We start from the raw sequence: 25,676 nt of genomic DNA on the forward strand, positions 1-25,676 counted from the left end.
ATATTATAAATCATTCCGCATAAATTTATATATTAAATAAATATATTGTTCCTAATAATTGTCGTTAAGCAATGTCTATAAATGTACGATACTGGTATGTTTATGAAAATTAAAACATAACATAAAATCATTTATGGCAACATTTCAAAATTAACTGATATTAGCAAAGGAAAAGTCATAACCTAATTTAATATGCCTCAAAATAGTTTTCTGTGTATGACAAATTTTCACACAAGTTCATTTTGAGTCATACTTTTAATATTTTATTGCGACGTTTTAACTCGTATTGGCATGTAACATTTCTTTTAAAAAGTGCATGTGTATTTAGTAGCATCTAAATGTGTATGATTGCCTCCTGTCAATGTAATGATGTATGTTCCATGGCACTTACATAATTTCTTATGTGGATAAATGGCACTTCCTTAATTTCTTATGTGGATAAATGGCACTTACATAATTTCTTATGTGGATAAATGGCACTTCCTTAATTTCTTATGTGGATAAATGACACTTCCTTAATTACTTATGTGGATAAATGGCACTTCCATAATTTCTTATGTGGATAATGGCACTTCCTTAATTTCTTATGTGGATAAATGGCACTTCCATAATTTCTTATGTGGATAAATGGCACTTCCTTAATGTCTTATGTTGATAAACGTTGGAACAGTTTAGACCTCATTATGATGTAAATGATATTTCTGCAATGCTTTGAACTACTTTCGAGGTACATAACACAGTATCGCACAGTTGAACCTTTGGGGAAAAGGACTTAAAACCTTAAGTTATCAGTGAGGAAAATAAAGATGCTTAACATATAACAGTGATTTTAAGAATTTAGCAATTAATTGAAAATGGCAAAGTTACTGCCCATGCATTTATAACATGCTAATACATTGCTGATAAAGACACAGGGGGAATATACCATAAAAACTCGATAAGTGCATCAAGCATGATTCCAAAGATAGACAAGTAATAGTGAAGAGTTATAAATGTCTGAGGTTTAAGATGCAAAAGTAAAGCGTAACTATCAGTTCTCACCTTAGAACACCCTTTGCTCCCTTTAACCTTTGTAAAGATGAAAGGCATTTCATGGTTGTTTTCAAAGCCTTTTGTATGGTCACATATAAAAAACTGGGATTGATAGCTTTTTCATTGTAACGTGTCAGGGGTCAAGGCCAAATAAAATAGAGCCCACTCTTGTTCTAGTTACTGGATCTCTCCAGTATATTATAGTGTCAAGAAATGGTGCGTTCACATCTGAAGTGCTTATTTAGGTTATAATAACACAAAACAAGACAAAATATAAATAGTCAACACAGTTTATTATATTACTTCCAGGCTTATAAGTGTTTCCTCCTAAAATATAGTGATCAAAGTGGTGAAATATAATATTTGAAAAGGTGCAGAATGATATGTATAACAGATGCTTGATAAAGCATGTTAAAGTGACAAAAATGATATCAGTGGTAAATTACATGTGCAAATCAACATAAATGTTTAATTTATGTGTGAGTGTGTGTGATTTACATTTTTGACGTAGCTTTAACAATTTTTCAGTCAGATCGCTACGATGTCTGCAGTGTGGCAGCTCATAGTGATATATAGCACTGGGGTAACATGCTAAAGACATGTAGCATGATGTCCCACCCAGACACATACTCATGACACCGGGCTGACCAGTCCTAAAACTAACGTCTTAATACTGGGCACCAAGTGAGGCAGGTGTTAGTACCATTTTTATAAGTCTTTGATATGACTTGCCTGGGGTTCGAACTCGCGACTTCCCGCATTCAAGGCGGACGCTCAAACCAATTTATCATAATTCAAATAATCATTAATTCAGATAATCCCAATTCCCAAACTAATTTTGCACCGAAGTGGTAATGATTGTGTGCATCCCATCAAGGTTCGGGACCAGTTCGGCTTTGTATTTTAGAATCCAATGGTTAATATGGTAGAGACACAGTCTCGAACCGGATGTACATAATGTGTTGCATGCATTGGCTGAGACACAGTTTGAGAGGGTGATGTATGTAAGGTGAAGTCGTTTGCATTTGAAACATGCACAGTGGAGAGAATGTTGGTATACCTCTACGTTACTTTGATGCAATGTGGCTGACATTTCTTTGAATATTATACTTGTGGAAATTTTGTATGATCTAAGCACACTGCTAACTAAAATGACTGTTCCCTTGTGCTAAAAAATCATCCTCAATTTAGTCTAACGTACGCTATCTGTAGCAGCTATTAGAATAGGGAAACTGAATTTTACCAGACTAGACAATACCAGCCCCTGAAAGTGCAATGAATGAATTGCCAAATAAATAAAATAAAAATAAAAAAAATTATCAGCTAATTATTTTACAACTTACCTCTGATGTCTAGGAAGTGAAAATGACCAAGTATAGCTAGCAGTGTTTTGAAAGGTGGACATCTGGAATAAGGCCAAGCTTAATACTCTATAACCCATATTACACAAATCAATCTTACACCTGAATAAAGGGAATTAACGGTTTAGAACAATACCAAAGCTATACAAGGTTTATTTTAAATAGCCAGTGTAACCAGTAATGAAACCTGGGGAAATTCTGTTTTAAAATTCTAACCTTATAAAAAATATGAAACTCACAGAGTGCTACCTTGAAACAAATATGAAAAGTTATGCTTTTATTTTTTATTGTTTTCATATCATTATGTACGTTCTGGTCAAAATTGTGCATTAACATTGATGTTATGCATGATATTAAGCTAATTTTGCTCTTGCTTACATAATTTGCCTTGAGGCATTTTTGTGTGAGCAGTGACCTTAATTGTGAGGAAATCAGAGGTCTTAGAATATAGGAATAACGTCAACTTAAATTTAAAACAGTTGCATTAATTTAAAGAAATATATAGTCAAAATGTTTATTTTCGTTTATTTGCAATGAAATTTAAAAAAAATGATGACGAAGCTAATTCGCTTTCATCCAAATTAAACGTTAAGCAAATATTTTAACCTTTGACCTTTATGAACTTCATCTGTTCTGTCCCTTTTCAAACTGTAAAATTTATTGTTGACATCTCAGGAATAATTCTAGCTAGTTTCGTATTCCTGTATTCCGGCATAACATTGGTTGTTATATTGGAAAAATGTATGGTGCATTTTTTTTAAATAGCTCGCTTTGTATCACAAAGGGGGTGGGTGGGCTAGACTGTTTGTTAAGAAAGGTTATCATATATTCATATATCTAACTATTCAGAGTGCAGTGATACTGATCCAGAGGGATGATGTATCATATCTTGCAATATACACATTACACAACTTTGATAAATAATATTTTAACTACGAATGGGTGGAAAAAATACATTGTTTTGTTTTGTTTTTTGTGTTTTGTGTGTGTTAATTTAATACGCCGACCATACTTACCAATACCATTTGAAATTTATACTAATATATAATATTCCACACACAAACACACACAATGTCATAATTATCCAATTATAGTGGTAAGTACCCACACCTGTCACACAGGAGACCGGGGTTCAATTCCCTGCCAGGGAGCCAATTATAAATTCTGCAACACAGTTCTATTTGATGAATATTTAAGTTCACTTTTTTCTTCGTTTTTACATAATTTTAAATTTCTATTTAGAGTAAAATTTTGATTGCCCCCCTCTGCCAATGAAAATGAATGAAATTCCAGGAAAAGAAGACATTTTTGGAGAAGATAATAATTATTGACACTAAAATAAACGTGGACTTTATTTCCAAACTAACCCCAACCTCAGTCCGACCTCCTTCACTCAAGGTGAGGGACTATTAAAAATAAATATGAATCATTAAACAGGGCAGGAAGCAAGACCAACAGTTTCTGATAATTTTTCTGCCTTGTTTCAGTCCCACCGACAAACTATTGCATTCCAATTATAACTCAACGAAAAGACACTTTACGTGCAGAACTTCCTCAAGAGGACTGTGGAATCCCAATGTCATCACCAGAGTGGATGAATAGCACTGAAAGCTTTGTCAGTGTACGTATTTGTTCATGCATTTTATTTGTTCATCTATTAAAGAAAAGGGACAATTTAAGTGGACATGCATTTCAGTAGGTTAAAGCTTTGGGTTCGTATGTAATTATTGCGGTGAGTACTGTATGCAAAGGGGAGGGTTTCTTTTCATACAGCAGCTTCTTAACATTGTTATTAGCCAGTTCTAATGGAGATTTAGCTTGTGTTTTGAAACAAAAACATCTTTATATAAATATCAATTTGTGTTTTGAGAATAGAATTAGTGAAATCACCTTTTTAAGATATATTTAGAAGACTTTAAGTGCATTGTTTGCATAATTTGTTTGATAAAATTATTTTGAAACCATAAAAGAACATGCTAAGGGGTAATAATGGCAGACATCACAGTATCTTCAAAGTACCTATGAATTTTTGTACAGTGTGACACCGCTATAGCACGCTCCGTTATAACATGAATTCGGATATAATACGGTCGTGGTGATGCTCCTGAAATTTCATATACATGTATTTTTCTCGTACACGAAAACAATTCTTTCTTATAAGTACAAAATAGTTTATTATGATTTTGGGGAAGAGATCGTGTATGAATAATAAAAGACGATTGTGGCATGGGTGCTGAAATTTTATATGTATTTGTCTTGTACACGAAAATATAGGTTTTTTACTTCTTAAAAGTACGAATAATAACCCGTAAAAAAATTATTCTGGGATCATGTAGGACTTTGGCAATGTTGCAAACATGGATTTATTTTTTCCTTTTTGGTGGCAAATATACCTTCTGGCTATTATTTATTTTATTGGCGACATTGTTGGCTGTTTAAACTTATATATACACCCCTTGGTTTGGAGTGGAGAAATTCAGAGGCCCCATGAAAGGAAGCTGCAACCTTGATATAAAATGCACTGAAATTTATTTATTGTTATATAAAGAAATTCTTTGTTTCGTATTGACAAATAATCTAAACAGTGCATAGTTATATAATAATCGGCTTATCTTGACATCTAGCATGAGTACTGTATGTTGTGATATCTGTTTTTTTATTGACATTTCGGGTAATGGAGATCAACGGACGAGGCATTATTTTGTAATCTATCTTTCGTCTTATTTTGGCCGCTTGCTAGGAATTAATATATTTACATAGACTGACATTTGTATGTGGATGGTAAGTAAAATTCCTCTTCTTTTCACTCAGAATTAAATCCTTCAGAACACTCATATTGTTTGCAATGATCACTGTCATCAGACCAGAACGCCTGCGTCTCCATCTTCCGTTGATTCTTTGTTAAATTTCTGACGCATACTCGAAGCCAGCATCACTCCACTCAATCAAATTTTAAAAGAAACACAAAACCAAAAATACGTCTTTTTATGGTTTCTTCGGTAGGCAGGGAATATCAGTAACTGGAATAAACGGAACAACGGCGAATACCTTTTTAATAATATAGCCAGATACAATAGTTTGCTGAAATTTCAAAGAAAACAGATTACCAATGAAACACCGATTGTTATGAAAACGTACTTAGTATATAGAAACAAAAATCAGTCTCAATCATGCAATTCAAATATTTGATTTTGTAGCCACAATAACAACTTGGCATTTTTGGTTCTCCAATGTTGTCCTTTAGCGGTGATGTCAATAACGCATGCACCCTTCATCAAAGAAAGCCAACTACAATCTTCAATAAAAACAAAGAACCTTTCTTCAGAGGAAGTCAGTACCAAACTTAAATAAAAGCAATAAAATCTGATAGATTTTTGCATTTTCCAACGTGACTCGAACACGCTAACTGTGCCGTCAAAGTTTCCAACGGCAGCTTAAAACGCAAACTAACTTATACCAGCTTGGGACGCACTGAAAAGTAAATATGCTTCATCATTCGCTACGTGATTGTGTTGTTTTTTTAACTGAATTCAGACCTATATAACCTGTGACAAAATTATTGAATATTTTAAATCTTTGTGCATATTTTCGTCAGAATCACTTGTATTATGGATTCAATGTATGTGATGAGATTCGCGGGTGAGCCAAATATGTTCATACTCTATTCATGCTATACATTAGACATGTATATATAAACAGTATACTCGTATATGTATATGTACCAATTCGTGATTCTCTTAATAAAGTAAATTATTATATATGCCTTCTCTGTTTTCACTACAGGTGTATTTCTCATTTAATATGCATCGATTTAAGATGGTACCTCTGCCAATGAAGCACGTATTTTACCACTCACATTTATTACCTACATACCCCTCCACCCCCACCCCCTTTTTTTTTTGGGGGGGGGGTACGTGCATCATTTTCTTTAGCTAAATGACCTGGTTGCTTATAACAACTGTTCGGTCTATAACACGGTCAGGTTCTATGACTCCCAACTACCGTGTTATAGCGGGGTCACACTGTACCTAAGTTAGAAAGTGAGTATTCATATTAAAATAATCCCTGTTTCTATGTTTCTAAATATAGATGCACCTGCATGGCACGCGTAGCACCATATTTCCATGTTAGTAATTGGCCGTGTGTTGATTCAGTTTCTTTAATGCTTCAGTTCTTCGTTGACGAATACTTAAAGCAATGTAATACCTAGAGTACATCATCGTAATTACCAATATGTATAAAGAGGTGTTCAACTGCCATTAGAACAAGTAATTTAATTTCTTTAATTTTTAAAAATTCACCAACCAAAAAAATGAGAATCCACAAGATTCACATTTAGTATACAATCAACTCCTTCAAAATGCAGTTGTAGTGCTGAGTTTACACATTGACACTGGATTGAATGAATAAACCCTTATGGTGAGAAGACACCTGTACATGTACTCTCATGCAGGATATAGAGCTTGTTTCTAGGGTTGCCAGAATGCTTTTCGTTATCAAACTGATTTCAGGTTTCCTTTAAAGATTTGTTTGAAGACATTAGTTTGTCATCTGCCATTTAAGTTCTTAACTTTTCAGCCTAAACGTATTTTTACAGATACATATCATCAAAATGTATTGATATCCACTTAAGTATCATGTGACTGTGCAAGCAATTCCTGTCATTGATTATCCACGTGATATACGTATCCCTTTTTAATTGGAGATATTTTCCTAGCACGCTTGTGTAATGTGGAGGTTGATTGTTCTCTTGACCATTATTTCAGTTCACAGTATTTTATTTTTGTTGTTTTTTAATTCGTTCCAAAAATTGAGGGTATTTTTTTTATTAATTGTACTTTTAGATCTTAGTGAAGATGTTATAAATACTCTTTTTGTGTTCTGCAAACCTTTTATAGTCAGCCATTAAAATGGTATATGAACATCCATAATCTACACGTCATTAACATTTTTAGTGTTATCAGTGCATTGATCCACAAGAGGAACTCTTATTTTAAGTAATTGTCAATGTTTTTCCAAGTTTTTCAAATATATGAATGAGTTCAGATAAATGTCAAATTTTTCCATTCCTATTGCAGATTCAAACATGGCTGTTTCATATACGAAGTCAGTGTTTTAAAATACAACTTTCATAAATTCTATATCTGCTTTCATGAAAGATTTGTGGTTCAGCTTTGAAAAATGGTTGAATTTGGGAGTGGCACTTATATTTAGCTGAATTCAAATTTGTATATATCTTTATCCACGTGATATACGTAGTTAATATTTTATTCATATTATTCATACTTCACTGTTTTGATCATCTTGCCATAAGGTTCCATACTGCTTGACTCTGTTTTGAGCATCTTGCCATTAGGTTCCATACTGCTTGACTCTGTTTTGAGCATCTTGCCATTAGGTTCCATACTGCTTGACTCTGTTTGACTATGTTTTAATCATTGAATGTAATTTGCAAATCCATATTTTGTTCTGAATCATTGAAATATATATTTGATGTTATAAATCGACAAATCAGAGCATTTTGTTTTGTTATGTTGAATGCTATTTTGCAATGCAACTAGTTTTGACTATAGCATAGTGCCTTCCAAACTTAGAGAAAATAATGAGTTTGTTGTCTTTATGTTAAGCTCTTCTAATATTCAAAATCAGGTTTCAAACCCTGTTGAGTTTATCACAATTCAGATTTATGCTGTTGTTTATATTATGTTAAATAATTTAAATGATTTTATGTTTGTGCTAGATCAGGTTCTATGTGATTGGACTAATTCATGTTTATTCAAGCAACCTTACAATGTTTCAGTTCTCTTAACTTCGATGGAAATACTTTAGAACTGTTGACGAAGTCTGTGATTGTTCTGGTACCATTATACAAGATGGTAATAATTTAAAATGTACAAGTCACCTCAGGTAGTATTCTCATGCCCCTGCAAGAGATGTTAATATATTACCATGAACACCGATGCAAACAAAGATGGATCTATTCTAAAAAAAATAAGTTGTCTAGCACATGACTGTTATATGATTTTATTTTTTGTAATATTACGATCATATGGTCCCAAATTTAAAAAAGATTGAAATTCTACAAGCTTTGTACAAATCAATAAATTATTTATTTCCCTTGGCTAAAAATGGAAAAATGTAAAAAGAACTTATAGCATTGCAAATTAAATCTCAAATAATCCTAGAATTACTAATAAAGTCCAAATGTTTAAATTTCTGAATAAACTTTAGAGGTAATCCAAAATAAATCCAGTGCTGTGATGGCCCATGTCATTGTGATGTGTGAACAGTTGTTTTGTTGGATCACAATAATACAATCCAAGAATATATTCTTATTTAAAATTTCTCTATAAATTCAAGCCTCTCTTCCCAAGAATATTTGTCTTTAATGAGCACTTTGTGTTTCCAAAGGATCAATAATTTCAATAAATAAATTCCAACCCAAATTAAATACAGGACACAGTAATGATTCTGCAAAAGCTGTCATAGCATGAGTGAATAATTTCTAGAAATACAAGATTATATATTCTTTTACTTGACCTCAAATTACAATTAAAAAGAAACGAAAAACTATTACGTAATGGAAAATTTCATTATTGAAGTTTCCAAGTGTTTACAAGATGCAACTTTAGTTATAATTAAAACGTCTATTACTAATATTATAATTAGGACCATAGTAAACACAATATCCTTGACTCAGACCAAGGTAATAATCATATTAGTTACCCCATACTCATAGAGAATGTACTAGCTATGTATTAGTTGTTTACGGAATGTTGTAAAAATCAATGATTCAGGTCAGGTAGGAAAATAATTCTAAATTTTGACTATCAAGTCCAACATTCCATGATCCATAGCGTATAATGAAATAGAAAAAAAACTAACAAACAGTGCAGATGAAATATACTTAACAGTAACTATGGTTATGTATGTTTAATTTGCATTGTTTGTTTGTTAGATTTTATTTTCTTTTTTTATAACGTAGGTTACATGCTTTGTAATGTAACATAGTATGCTGGAATTAACCTTGTCCAATATCAAGTTTATCTTCTATTAGACCTGAACTATATATTTAAAAAATTATGTAAACAACTAATACATAGCTAAAATATTATCTATGTATATGGGTTTAATGTCAGGGTCATTAATAATAGAACCAATCATGTTTATTTTGGTGTGGGTCTATGTCATTATCATTCCCTTACAATTTACCAAGTGTACCTGACATAGTCCAGATGATATATTAACATTTTAGAAACAGACCTTCAAATAATAACTAACATTTTATTTTCCATTAGGTAATCCGTTTTTTAAAAATAGAAAATGTTTAATTATGGCCTAAAGTCAGCTGGAAGACTATTAATTATGTTACTTGACAGATTATTCATTCATGTTTAAGATCTAGCAGAATTAATTTTGCAGTGTTGATTTGTCCAGAAGTTCTTTTGGGCTGGAATTTATTTCTTTAAATTATCTAATTCAGTAAATATTTACTCTGGAAAGACAGAGTGGCCATTAAAGTAATATTTTTGGACCAGAAACACTGGGAGTTTTAGTGAGTTCAAACCTGACATTATAGCACTGTATTTCAATAAAGGAATGTTGGTACAGCAACACTATACAGGCTGCCACTTCAACATTAATACCTTCAGCACTGGCCTTACATTGGATTTACAGTAATGTTTATTTAGAACTTTCATTATTAGGACATGTGTTTGTAATTCAGGAGTTATTTTGGAATTTAATTCGCAATATTATATGTTCCTTTTTACATTTTCACTTTGCTCTCTAAAGAAATAAATTATTTGTTAAACTTTACAAAACTTGTTGCTTTTAACTCTTTTCTGTTACTTATTTGAAGAGAATAGTGTCATAGACTATAAATTAACTTATGCATCTTTCATTTGTACAGCCTATACTGTATTAGAGTGAACCAGTGTTAGATTGGCACAATTTTGATTATGACAGATACTTAATTTGTTATAATATTTCAGGGCAATATCAGTGTGTTAAAGTTTGAACCAGGACTTGTGCCAGGGATATACACTGCCTGTGCTACTGGGGAATCAATGCAATGTTTTCTTGAGGATGCTCGCAAGCTCTGTTCACATTACACAGGTAAGAAATTTTAATTACAGAGATTGAACTGGAGAAAGAAAGCAAATAATACAATTATCTCTGGGAGGTTTTGTTTTGCATGCCATGAAGGACAGACACTTCACCAGGTGATTGTATTTTTTCTTCTATCTATCAAACTCTTCAGTCATGAGGAGTTTTTGTTGAACATCCTATACTGTTGCAGTCACCCACACAGTTCACTGGACTTTGTTTCTTTTACCTATGTCAAATTCTCAAAAACTGTGAGATGATTGGTGTTTGGCATGTAACATGGGTCTTATCAACAGACACATACATAGCAGAATAAATGTTTACATCTCTGTTATAAATCCTTTACATTATGTCAGTTATAGGCCTGAACTTTACACAATGTTACATTTAATTGTGAAGAACAAGATATAATCAGCGAGATCTGAAACTTTCAGTGTAAATCGTTTATTTCTGATCTAACGAATCTTTTAAGCAAAATATGTCATCAAAATTAAATTTAAAGATTGAAGCACAGTAGACCCTGCAGACAGTGCAAGATTTCATTTAATAAAGGACGTGATTGCTTAGTTAGAATAAAGATATTTAATTAGCTGGTTTGGAACAGAAAATCATATAAAAAATAGTAACTAAATGAAAATATTTATTTGAAAAAGATACATTACACTTTAGTAAAGAAATTATTTTTTACTTCACAAGTTATGCATATTATAATATTTTGTTTAAAACATAATAGTTCAATTCATTTTGATTTCTCCATTTTATTGCTTGAGTATATAATTGGTAAATACTATACAAATATAAATTTGTTACTTTTCAAAGTTATCTAGCATATCAGTAAATAAGCTAGATTAAGGAAGGAAGGTATTCGTTTGCTCAGCAGAGCTTGTGTCTGACCAATGCAGTATCTGTTTGAATCAATAGACAGCCTTATCATTTTCACAGGTCAGTTGGATTAGCACAAAATGGCAGCTGTTTAGACTCGCTATCTTAATGCTAGTCTGATAAACAAATGGAAACTATCATTATGGAAAATTGCCCAAACCACTTAAATATTCCATTACTGTATATTTCCTCTGATTTAAGCTGAGAGCAGTGTAATAATGTGAGCAATGTTTCTGCACGTTAATCAAAGACACGTTGCTGGAAAAAGAAATCAGTTGAACAATCTGAAATGAAACATGAAGACAAATCTGCAATGATAGCAGGTGTATTATGGTTTATGATTCGATTATTGTATGAAATGTTTTGAAAACTTATGAACTTTATGTTTTGAAATTTACAAGGAATGAGTCTTCTTGTTGTTCGAAAACTCAATTAAATATTCCAGTAAACTGTGACATGACACATATTTAAAAAGACAAAAATCTATTACAATTACAGTAAATATTTGGTGACATGCCACTCCTCCAAAATCAAGACATATGTGTTAATATAATATGCTTGTGAGAAACATACATATCTAATTTGAATATGGCAAAATTTATGATGACTCTGACAGAAGATATTGACCACAAAATGAACGTTTTAGACAGTAAAGTTTCAGTTTTAGTACCAAGCCAGTAAAACAACATGCAATTCCTAGATTATCTGAAACAAAACAATCATTAAGAAGTTCTTAAACAACATATAACAGAAAAGGCAATCCTGTTGATTATTCATATGAAAGTAATGTCTTTCCTACCTGTGCAGATGCTGATGAAACAATACCAACATCGGCTGGACTCAAAAGTTACAGTTAGAAAAGCAATACAATAGGATATAGAAACTACCAACAATGATGGAATCATTTGACCAGCTAGAAAGAGAGACTACACTTGTAATTGATTATTATATGGATAATTGAAAAGTGAAATAATCCACTATGTTAATTAATTAGTTCTAAAGAATAAATGAAATTAATTGGTCATATACAGATGAGACATTTGTTGAATCAGTATTAGAACATAAAGATTCAAATGTTTAAATGTACAAGCAGATGTAAGACATAAACAACTTATCAATACATGACAAAATCAAACCTTTTTCAAACTACTAGAACGTTGAAAGCGTTGCCAGTAAACAGTCAAATGCAGTTAAACATGTAACAGAGATGGAAAACTATTTTTGGAGACAACATCAAAAACATAAAATCAATAATTAGGGAGAAAACACTACTATTAGGGGAAAGACTAAAGATTAGTTCTACACAAATGTTGTGATAATTACCATAATTATTTAAGTTATTGAAACCCTTCATCTATCAACAGTAAATTTAATGAGGCGGAGGGGTATTTGCTGATGGAAGTGATGGTGGATAAGGTACCACTAATTCATTTGTGGTTTGTATTTATGTATCATGTATTAGTTTAGTGGAAACATTTTCTTTACTGTTCGAGTCAGATAAGACAAAATAACTGCAAGGAATAATATGGTTTATATCTGAATCATTTCTAAAATCTATTGGTTTTGTAACACGAAGACATCTACCATAGAATGTATGTCGAGTATTTGCAACATTTTACTTGATTTTATATTATGTTTTAATATATATTAATGATAGTTCTTGTCATTTTAATTGTCCGTCCTGAACCTATATTCTTCCTTGTGGTCTCATTCTTTCTGCGGCATTCATTACAGTATTGTTTATTTTGTTATCGACACTTTTTAAGTGAACCTTTCCTTCCATCACTCCAATTCTTGTATGCACAAGTTATACAAGATTTACATGTTAATGAGTTTAAAATTGTAGTCCTTGTCGTAATTGTCCTGAAATTACCATCCTCGCCGTCTCTTTCCTTCTGCAGCATTCGTTCAATTATAGCATGAGTTTGAAAAAGATACTTAAGATGTCACCATGTACATCAACAAACATGGAATTAGATCAAGTCATAAGTATTACATTTACATGAGGCCAAATTAAAATTATATGCTTAATAACAAAAAGGAATATATTAGAACTAAATTAATGAAATACCTTTTGTACATTATTATTGGGGTGGTGCACAAGGGGGTTAGGGTGGGCATCTGGCCTAAGATGCTAGACCCTACAGATCACTAACATCTCACCACTGTCCACGTGGGTTTGAGTCGTGGCTCTTGGCTCAGCCAGGACCGGTATGTGAGAAAGACAGCCAGTAGCTTCCTGTGGTTGATTGGATCTTCCCAGTGTTTTAGATTTCTCCTCCAGCAGATAGTCTGGCCGCCATGTATATCCAAATCAAGGAGCTATTGTACCTAAACACAAAGACTCTCCTTATACATGCCCACTCTAGTTGTTAGGACACTCTCTCAGACTCTTGTTTTATCAGCATGTATTGTGTGTGCTGTACAATGCTCAATAATATGGTATATAATTTCCGCTCTAGTTGAATATATGCAGGTAAGATTTCTGTACATAGTTCAGTCAAAGTGTCTACTTCCTTCTGCAGCATTCATTCAATTATAGCATGAGTTTGAAAAAGATACTTAAGCTGTCACTATGTACACCAACAAACATGGAATTAGATCAAGTTATAAGTATTACATTTTCATGAGGCCAAATTAAAATTCAATACTTCATAACACAAAGAAATATACGAGAACTAAATTAATGAAATACCTTTGTACATTATTATTGGGGTAGTGCACAAGGAGGTTAGGGTGGGCTGCTGGCCTAAAATGCTAGCCCTTTCAGATCACTATCATCTCACCACTGTCCACGTGGGTTTGAGTCTCGGCTCATTCAGGATGGGAATGTGAGTAAGACAACAAGTAACTTCCTGTGATTCTTTGGTTCTTCCCAAGGTTTTAGATTTCTCCTGCAGCAGATAGTCTGGCCGCCATATATATCCAAATCAAGGAGCTATTGTATCTAAACACAAAGACTCTCCTTGTACATACCCATTCTGGTTGTTAGGGCACTCTCTCAGACTTTTGTTTTATGAGCATGTATTGTGTGTGCTGTACAGTGCTAAAACATTTTGTGTATACTTTCTGCTCTAGTCGGATATGTGCAGGTAAGATTTATGTACATAGTTCAGTCAAAGTGTCTACTTCTTAGTAGTTATTGTAAGCAATGTTTTGGTGATTTTAAATGTATACATGGTCAGTTGGTTTTTCCTACAGGTAAGTGTTCATTAGAATTGGCATTCACTTTGTAAGTATTAATGCGATGTTTCAGTACTTTTCATTATAGGCCACAATGTTGGTCTTCCTTACAGAGAAATTTTCATATAGTGTGTAGCATAGTATGTTCACTCTGTGAGCTCATAAGCAGAATTCATGCCATGCTACACACAGACATATATATATATATATATATATATATATATATATATATATATATATATATATATATATATATATATTCTCTGCTCAACTTTTGTTTGACAGATTGGATAATGTGTACGCTATATTAACAGTAGAAAGAAGATCGGAATGACATCCATTCTACATGTCTAGCTGGCCTGTCTGATAAGCACCACTTGGAATGATTGTTGTTGGACTACAATAAAGCTATCCAAGTTGTCTCAGTCAGTGACATCTCTGGTGCCACCCTCACCGCCTTAAACTGACAAATCATTTTAGGTGGAATCAGTAGGCTCTATACCACGCATATTTGATGGCCAGTGGGTTGACTATAGTTGGCGGAGATTGATATCAAAGCGAGCCTAGTCAAATAATATTTCCCTCATCAGAAGTACAAATGAGTTTTTTGGATCAAATATACACTAACCTGTCAAACAAAATAAAATGGCAATGTTTTATTATGACCATACTTTCTCATCACCAAAGCCAATTTAACCATTTACGCCAGAAGACGGAAGGTCTTTATCCAATTTGTCTATTCCACACCACACTGGCACTCACTCGGATCATCCCCAGCACCCTGTGCCCAGCTTAGTTCTCCAGTACAAACAGAATGTGGATTTTCTACGTTTATACAAATTTCCACTCAGAGGGAACACTTCAAAGTAACTGTATGCCAAATCAGAACCCTTAAATTGGTACCATCAGTAATGCTGTAGGTAGTGATAAGGATAGTGCTTGTCACAACATCAGTCTCTTTTTCATGTAGCCAATTGTTGATATATCTGGGTTCTTTGGATTCACATGAATAGCTGTGAAACCTAATTTAATTGGCACATTGGGACTTGTAAGATGCATTATGCCATAGTTTGAACCTTGCATCAAAGATGTTTTACAAATGAGTACTTAAAATATGGGCTGCTTTGAACACCAAAATGGCAGATTTCTAACGTGTTTCATCTTCAGATAATAATTTCATTCAGAAAAGAAAAGCTGATGATATGTCATTACCAAGGTTGTGATAACATGATCTGGCATTACCAAGGCTGTGATGACATGATGTGGCATTAATAAGGCTGTGATTACATGATCTGGCATTACCAAGGCTGTGATAACATGATATAGTGTTACCAAGGCTATGATAAAGCATAAACCCGAAGCTGATAACAGGCCTCTCAGTGCAAGATATTATCAAAGGTTCAAAACTGAAGGTCCATGCTGAGCAACTTAGATTCTCCTTTGATCTTTCTTCACTCAAGATAAAAATGTATTACTACTTTGATCAGAAAACAATCACAAGTCTTCAAAAGAGGTTTTACCACTAATGCTAAATTACATATTGCTGAACAAGGAAAGGTCAGACAGGACTTGAGGAACTGAGCACATTCTCTATGTAAAGTTAGTCTTGTATGTAATGAAATGTTGGCTGTTATGGGGAAAAAAACCGACAATTTAACGAAAGATTGATTCCTCAATCAACATTACAAATATAACCTCATACTGTCAAATAAAAACACTTAAAGTCTCCAAGCACAAAAGTACAGTTTAAAGATGGAACACAGAAAATGAAGACTTACAAAGTATTTACAGGTTTGCTGAGGGGCATGTGATACATTTTCTTTCTTATCTTCAAGCATTTGTTATATAAAGTCTGTGAAGAAAATCAAAATCTATCTAAAGTCAAATCTAAACAAGTCCATACATGAAAGGTGTACCTCAAATATAAATGCATATTGACCTTTTTATATTCTTGCACACATACTAAACAAAATTTGAAGATATAACTATTCACAGAAAAGATTTCCTTTGGCCCATCCATCCATACAAAATCCCCTTTAACTCCCACCAAAGTTTGGATTTGTTTCCCGTGATCATTTAGACAAAGGCAGAGTGTCTATCTTGACTGTCAATCGTTGCTTGTGGACAAACACATCGATGACAGATTGGGCAGGCAAACTGGAACCAAAATCAATGTAAACTAACGGTCTTGTTACATCAATATTTAATCAATGCTTAAATATTTTCCAACTATTACATAAATGGGCCCCAAGGAGTGACAAAATAATTTGGTTGTCAGGCCCTCAAAGTGTACCACACTATATTGCCCTGTACTAAATGATCCTTATAGGACACCCTAAGACCACAGCTTTATATATAATAAACATTTTTCAGTCACATGACAGAACAGTAAGAAATATGCGGGCATACTTGCCGTCTTTGTTCATAAACGGCAGAAGTAAACAGAAAATTCTCAACGACAACAGAAATCTGTACGTTAGACAAATTGTTCAATTTTACTGTCACCATCCACCACGACTGTGGTGCATCATCTGTCACACAGATAACGACAGTTTACATTTAGTTAGTATGAGGTCAGAACCTGTGTACTAAGCACACTCCTTTAAAGCAGTGAGATATGGACCACCTGTGTGAGACACAAGATGTAACTCAACAACTCAACGGCTTCCACCTGAGATGCCTGTGGCACATTCTGCACAACCAGTGGCTGGACAATGTACCCAGCACAGAGGTTCTGGGAAGCACCAATATGAACAGCATGTTCTCCATTCTCAGCAAGAGGCGCCTTCACTGGCTCGGCCACGTCAAGAGAATGGACCCAGGCCACATTACCAATGACCTGCCATATGTTCAGCTAGCAGAAGGCGCGCAAAAGAATGGACGGCCATGCCTACATTTCAAAGGTGTCTTCAAGAAGGATATGAAGACGGCCAACATCAACATCAATGGCTGAGACAGCTGTGCTAATAACCGCTCCACCAGGTGCCTGGCTGTCAGACAGGGCATTCAAAACACCAAGGCAGACAGGAACATAAAGCATGCTGTAAAGAGAGCCAGGAAGAAGGCAAAACATTAACTTACTCTGAAACTACACCATCATCTCCTGTAGACTGATGGATTTCAGTATATGGTATATATTAAAGGATTCTGATTTGTAAACAAGGAGATTTTGACAAAGGTGAACAGCGGAGTTCAGTAAACTATAGGAGACATTTGCACGATTATATCTACTTCATGCAATCAAAATCCAGATTATGTAACCAGGAAAGGTAGATAGATCCCTCAGGTATAAAGCAGTAGATGGCAGCAGCTTTTCTGGATGAGATTTAACATAACTCTCTTACCATACAGATCAGTGTGACATGTGAGGTATAGGTAGAATTGTATCAATGCAGTCATGCATAGGAACTGGCAGATCAGTCTCTTTTTATGCATGTAATTATTAATTAAATCAGGCAACATTTTCTGTCTTCCTACCATCTATTGCCTACCTACCAATCATACATAAATAACATGTCAGTCCGTTTTTCTGTCAACACTACTAGATGCTGTATCTAAAGTTTCAGAAATACAACTTCAGCATCAAAGCAATTCTATGCCTGGTGGGATAATAGCAGCCATTATTGTCCTTGTATTGACTGTGATCACAGCCATTGTTTTGGTGTGGTGGAAGAAGGAATACATCAGAAGGAAATTATGCAGTAAGTATATTCATAATTTTCAAATTACTAAATCAGACTGAACCAACCGTACTAAACAATATATGGGAACGTTTTATGTATTGTTCCATAGTATTGCAAACCAATTACTAGGATTATTTTAATTCAGAAAACTAGGTTTTGTAAGTAGCTTGGAAGATATATTTATTAAAGCTGGTTAATTGAGAAAGTTTCGAGTTCAAAAGACTGAACAAAGCATTTTTCGAAATGTGTAAGATCATTTATTTGTAATAACTGGTCCAGTTCCCAATTAAATGAATAAAATATAATTATAATAAAACAGTTTTATATAGAAAACAACACATATAGGTTGAAATAAACCTTCACCTACAAATTATATCGGTTTTATGTTGTAACAGTTGATGTAACATGAATTACCCTAAATACTCGCTTATAGGTCATAATTTTATGCTGAGAATTGTATTATTACAAAGTAGGGGTCATCTTACAACATATACAAAACTTTGATACATCCAGGGGTAATGTAGTAGCCCGAGAGGGGTTTGTAGTATGCAAAAAGTACTGTCAATTCGATAATTTTACTTGTTCATACCCATTCAGAAATTTGTTTATGGTCTGCACTTTGTTGATCAGTTTCATGACGTATTCATTGGATAGTACTTGTATCTGCAGCTATCAGGATTGTAATACTTTGAAAATATTACTGAATAATTAAATATTATGTAGCCTGAGCATCTATCTGTTGTTTACTGTGAGTGTCTACTAGAAAGTATATTGCTTCCTGTTTCCTTCATGTCCGAACAACCTGTACTTCTATTATATTTCATGTTTTGCTGTAAAACACTGTTTTTGATGCAGCAGAAGCTTTGATTTATTTTTATTTTCCTTTACCATAAGTTAGAATTAATTCCCATCTGATAATTCCCAAGTTAGTAGTGAGTAGTGGAGTTTTACGACTTTTTGCGCATGTTTGAGCTTAACCCCTTAGTCAGTAAAAGCAATATCTACTTTCCTTTTCCATGTGACAACTCATAGATTGAGCTGCGAGCTTGATTCTTGCTCAGTGCCAAGTAACAGATGTGGTTATTGTAACTCCCTGTGATCTTGCCACGCAATTGACACATGTTCATTTGCTGCCTTTAATAGATTTCACATACAGTCTAAGCAGAGTTTCATTTCAGACCGCAGTCTGTACATAAGCATCTACATTTGACAATGAAGCCAAGGAAGCCTAGTTGTGTGATAGTTTTGACTGGATGATGACGATTTACAACGACTACATGAGATAGAGGATTTCAAAACTTAAATGTTGATGAATTCTTGAACATTATACCAGATAACGTTAGAACTCAGACGTTTGCACCATCCTGTGTAGATGCTTATGTACAGACTGCGGTCTGAAATGAGACTCTGCTTATACTGTATGTGAAATCGATTAAAGGCAGCAAATGAACATATGTCAGTTGTGTGGCAAGATCATGACATTTGCATGATCCTGTGAATAACAGAAATGTGGACTTAAATTTAATTGTTGTTTTAATAAGATGTATGGAATGTAATATATTGTTGGACATTGTGAATTGTATCGTTCTGAACAATTTGTATTGGGATGTGACCTATACTTGAATTCATGGATTTACCATGGATTTAAAATGTCATTATAATTCTCCATACTAAACTCAGACTGGGGTTTAATGGAACCAAAATATGTATTGCTTTCAATACATGACCATGACCTTGACTTCTTAGAAATAAGAGCATTTGGAATACGTTTGTCTTGAGTCTGATGCCTTTTTTCAGTTTGTAGCAATCAGAATTAACGTGTCGTTTCCAACTAGAACAGGTGCACGTAGGAAGAGACAAGGATCTCTAGTCAAGCTTATCTGAAGCTTGATTGTTAGAAGTTATGCCAGTTTCAGAGTTAGAAGGGCTTGTGTTAGGCTGAACTATTTTCCTGGCAGAAGACTGTTGAGTGGAAATCTTATTTAGAAAAGGAATTGTTTGAGTTAAAGAGTACTATCCAGCAGCACGAGCAACATTTTCCAAGGTTTCGATCTGATGTTCATCAAGATACGTCTTATTGGACACAGTTTTTGAAGTCTTCAAGTAATACAAGTTGCCTGAGACTTTCATTATCTTGTTCAAATTTTGTGGCTAAGCACCATTTATGAAATAACTGCTCTTTTTACCGATAAGCTGCAGCGACTCACTCATAACCCCTTAAGATGCACTCTTTAACCGTATCATAGTCGCCACTTTATTGAACTGACAGTGAGCAGTAAATATCACTAGCTGTACCAGTGAGTACACATTGTAACAAGTGAGTCCAATGCTACCTTGGCCATTTCAAATTTTCAGCAACTTTTTCAGAATAAGGAAAATATATATTTACATCTTTTACTCTATAAGACGGCACTAACGGAATATTCTTTGCAACATCGAAACTTAAATTTGTCTGTGAAGTGGAAATATGCTTTTCACTTGCCAGTTCCATTTCTTTTATTGTAGATTGATATTCCCTCTCTTTCTCTCTTTCTTTATTATCTAATTGCATTTGCATTTGTTCTTTTTGTAATTGCAATTTTTTTCATTGTAACTGCATTTGTCTTTCTCTTTTTATTCTGCTTGTAAATGCATTTGTTCTTTTTTGTAATATTTGTTCTTTCTATTTCTCCAGTTTAATTTGTTCTTTTTTTTCCAATTGTAACTGCTTTTGTTTTTCTTCTTTATATTTCTGCAGTTCCAGCTTCCTTAACTCCAATTCTATCTTGTATTTTCATTATAATTCTTTTACTTTTATTTCAGCTTCTGATACAGACTTACTGATCAAAACCAAAGCTCTTTTATCCAAAACATTCTTTTCTACCAAATACTGGACCACAATATGTTTTATTTGTTGCTTTGCTAAGGAAGCCTTTACCTCAAAAAGATGATATTTTCTGGCAAGTTGAATTAATTAATGTTTTTTGAAAAGGTCTAATTCGTCCTGGGTAGGACTTGAAAGAAAGATTTCGACTTTTGATGACATTTTAGAAAAAAACTTGCCTATTTCACTTATGATTTCAAAAAGTAGGGGAATTCGTGTTTCAAAAACCAACGTTTTCTGAAATAGTTTAGCCAAAATTCAACACAATCCGCTGACGAGACCCCAATTATTATGTTACGTGATTAGGCTCGAATAACCAGTAACAAAATTAAAGGTGAAAACAACAAGCTTGCTTAATTTAAGAAATAATTTATTTCCCTGGATTTTTTTATTTTGTAAAAATGGAAAAATAAAAACTTACTGTTTTTAGAATCAAATCCAAACATAATCCAAGAATAATACAAGAAATAAATTTTGGAAGTTCTAGTTATGAAATGTTCTAATGAATTCAGCTTCTATTCCCGATGAAAAAATCCAAAGTGGAAGGCGATGACGTATACTATAGTCAGAATAGAACTGATGTGTACATTCTTTTGTGAACCACATAAAATAATATCCTGGTGTTTGAAATCCGAAAAAAAATTAAATCAATATATGTGTTCAAGAGTTATATATATCCAGGGAAAAAAATTATCAATAAAATCTTAATAAGAATTAAACAGAACTTCAAACTGCTACAATTTCCAGTGTAAAGAAAAAAGCCCAAACTGAGAAATATCTATATAGACATTGACATAAAAACTGACTAATGTGCTATTAGGGAAAATCCAGAAATGCGAAATAGAGACTGTTTACATATAAAAAATCATGTACTCGTAGTATGACCTTGATTTTAAGAAAAAAAAAAAACTCTGGGATTAAAATGAATAAAAAGTTGTTTACTTCTAAATCAAGGTCGGGAACTAGGTCAACTTTAGGTGTTTACAACTGAACAGTGAAGATCAAACTATTTTCTGAACAACTGCAAGTGAACAAAATTAGATTATTTTGACATGTAATAAAATTAAAAATTAAAGGATTTTAAAGTTCACAAACAATTAAATTACATCAAATATAAATTAAATCAAATATACAAAGAACATGCATTATTTGTAAATGTGATGGGAAACATTTCTGTCGATCTACGAAAAGCACATAGTTTGGGCCAGAGAACACTTATTTAGATTCATGGGTAAAGGCGCTTGTTAAATCGCTATAATTTAATCGATTCCAAATGTCTGGTCGGTAGTGGTAGGGATTTTTAGAGTAAGCATTCATTTATTTAACTATGAGATGGGCAATTAGGGATTTAGACTTCATAGTGGATATGTCAAAATTGAAAATTTTCCAGATACCGAAAACCTGAAAGGTCAAGTAGACCCGAATTTTTCCGCCTAGATAAAAGGCGGTAAATATATTTTATTCAGCTTGGTTACGCTAAATAAGGGGAAAGGAGTTTATTTCTAATATAATGGGATTATTCGACCCCTAATATCACTGACATGTAGATTGCGAGGTTTATGTAGTGAAGTGTAAATGGTGAGGACCACGATATATTTCATCAGTGCTGTAGTGTCATCTCAGCCAGCAGCGGATTAAAGACATAATTAATAAATCATTTTCCCTTTTGCTTTCGTGCAGGTGTGACTCAATTTAACATCATTTAAGTTTGCTAGGCCTGCTGGTAAGTGGCTATCCTATGCCGCCACTGCATGGTGGCGGTGCATTTCACCTTTCAGATAGATAGGTAGTTACTCTGACCCTAAACACCAAGATAAATGCTGAAGTATCAAAAATGAAAGGTCAGAGGAAATTCTGACTAATGGTATAGGTATTGCTAACAATAGCCCCACGCAGCTTCATTTACAAGTCATTAAAGGTCGCAAACAAAAACCGACTTTCTTTTGATCTCGATGATTTTGAGCAACTGCGTAATCCGTCAATTGCTTAAAGTGTGAATAACTGTTTTCATGCCTAATTATTCCAACTGTCTTTACAAAAAATCAGTTGTGTGTTTCACAATTACATGTAAGCTGTAAATCGGTAATTTATTTATTAGCCATTTCAACTGATAATGAGGTAAGTGCTTGCACATGTGTGAATATATATATATATATATATATATATATATATATATATATATATATATATATATATATATATATATTAGTTCATGTACACAGCTGCAGTTTTCTTGGTTTGATAGGGGTGCATTTAAACTATGAGATTGTCTTTTAATGAGACATTAAATGACAAGCAGAGTCTGCTACTGATAAATGTTTACAGTTATTTCTCTACAAGGGAGAAGATAACAAGTCTTGTCATTAGGAAGTAAAATGCCAAGTGAGGATGCAGTATCCTTGTGTGGAATTGATGCAGTTTTGTTATTTTTTTCTCTTCCCAAATAGCTAAAACTACATGTATCTAGATAGCATACAATTATGTGAAATAATAATAATAATGATAAACTACTACTAATAATGACAATGCTGTTTGGTTCATAGTACATAATTTTGTCATGAATGACGTTGAGTGATAGGCTTGACATTACACATCAAGTCTTTCATTTGGCAAATGAAGCAAAACAAGAAAATCTCTCAATTAATGCAGAGCTTTATAAAGTCAGACTTGCCTACATGATCCATCTATAGGAAATGGCAAAAGTGACCTTTGTAATTAGATGACCTCAGAAGTTTAATGGTGCTGGTTTCTTTCAGTTCCATTTTTATTCCAGATATTTAACTTTTATATTATTCTTACAGCATTGTATATATGCTAAAATTTAGACAAATATACCAGACAATTGAGAATTGTTTAAAAATAAATTCTTTGAGGAATTATCATTACATTCCACAAAATGAAAGATTAGGGTTTCCTTTAATTAAAAAATTCCACAATTCTTTTCTTTAAGTATGAACTTAATCTGTGCTAATGATTTAACATTGTATGACTGTAGTTCAGTAGGATATTGATTTCTCTCCTGCTGATGATTATCATAACACCCAAACGAAAGTGTTAGAGGATATATAATGTACTGAAAAAAGGTAACTTTGACAAAACATTGTCATTCTCATTGTTGTGGGGTTTAACGCCATTTTTCAGCACACGATAGCCTATGTATGGCGGTCAGTATTAATGGTGGAGGAAGAACCCGGGAAAACACTGGGAAGAACCACCTACCCATGAGAAGCTACTGGCAAGGTTTCTCACATACCCACATTGGCTGAATCCTAGACTCGAACCCACGCAGACAGAGGTAAGATGGCAGCGATCAGTAACGGGGAGCGCTTTAGACCACTCGGTCAAGCGGAGCCCCCTTTGACAAAACAAGGGTAAGCACTAATATATAACTCGTCTATTCATCAACTTGACTCCAGGAATTGTATTTCTACAGCTTGTTGACATCAGATTCCAAGAACATGTTTACTTGCATTACATACATGTAGTTGGTGTCAGAATGTTGTTTCTAGGTCATCAGACATTTTGACTCATAAAGTAGATATAGACCCCCCGTTATTGCAGATACTTGCATAGTGGGAATATAGTGCATTAAACAACCATATAAAATTCACAGTAAAATAAATACCCCTTATAAACGTCCTTATAATATTTCAGTAAGATTAAGCTGTAAATTAAATGAATTTCTATCTTTAGTGTCAACAATAGAAATGACTGTAGAGTATAATCCAAACGAAGTAGATGCCTTGATGGGAGAGGAGACCTCAGCTGAAGGTAATCAGAAGTATATTGTAAGATGGTTGTGACATATGCATTTTCTTATTTGAAGTTAAGTTACTCAGGGCCATGCCCTATTTTAGCTAATGATCCCTTTCCTTTTAAAAGGAATCAATACAAAATAATAAATAAACTATTTATACAAGTTAAAATAGACCTTTTAGCTTGTAGCCTCTGTTTGATAGTGTTGTTCTTTATCTTTTAAGGAAACATGATCTGATTATTCCAAATCCTTTGGCAGTGTTCATTAAAAGACATGTTTGCGTTCATTCCCAAATTCTTATCTTGTAATTTTTGAGAATGTTCTCATAGTTCATTGTTGTGAAAATAAATATTTTGAGTGGGTTCTCATCAGAAACTATTTTACTACATCTGTAATTTGTTATGTTGAAACACATCTATAAAAATTACTTTTATTATGTTTGCTATGTGTCAAAAGAGGTCATTTCCTATTAAAAGAATGTAAGGGATCCATCTTGAAACTTTTGAAATTTAGAGTGAATGTTAGATGACATGGTTACTGTCATCGGATGACGTAATATGGTTTTATATCTGGTTGGATGATTTTACTGCATGTTACTAGACTAAACCATGCATATATACCTATTACCTTTAAGACTGAAAGAAGTCGATTTTAATTTGGAGCCGAGGTGAGCCAAAGTTAGGCTATTTCATTTCTGTATGATAACTTGATTTTTGTAAACTTACCGTCACTAAACTTACAGGTTATGTGTCTTTGATGATATAAAAATGACTTGTCTGTAGGGCGATCAGCAGTTAGCCATGACT

General features: G+C 33.4%; 1 protein-coding gene across 1 annotated transcript; it reads left to right on the forward strand.

The window, feature by feature from the left end:
• The first annotated feature begins 570 nt into the window (after nucleotides 1-570).
• On the forward strand, nucleotides 571-24,916 carry LOC149808528 (uncharacterized). The gene is made up of 4 exons (XM_089970701.1): nucleotides 571-4,014; nucleotides 10,388-10,511; nucleotides 18,128-18,268; nucleotides 24,807-24,916. The coding sequence occupies exons 1-4, from the start codon at nucleotides 3,970-3,972 to the stop codon at nucleotides 24,914-24,916; spliced, it is 420 nt and encodes a 139-aa protein (XP_089826827.1). The 5' UTR covers nucleotides 571-3,969.
• Nucleotides 24,917-25,676: the final 760 nt, after the last annotated feature.

This window comes from Sinohyriopsis cumingii, chromosome 1 (genome assembly GCF_028554795.1).
Source record: "Sinohyriopsis cumingii isolate HCF-2022 chromosome 1, ASM2855479v2, whole genome shotgun sequence".
NCBI lineage: Eukaryota > Metazoa > Mollusca > Bivalvia > Unionida > Unionidae > Sinohyriopsis > Sinohyriopsis cumingii.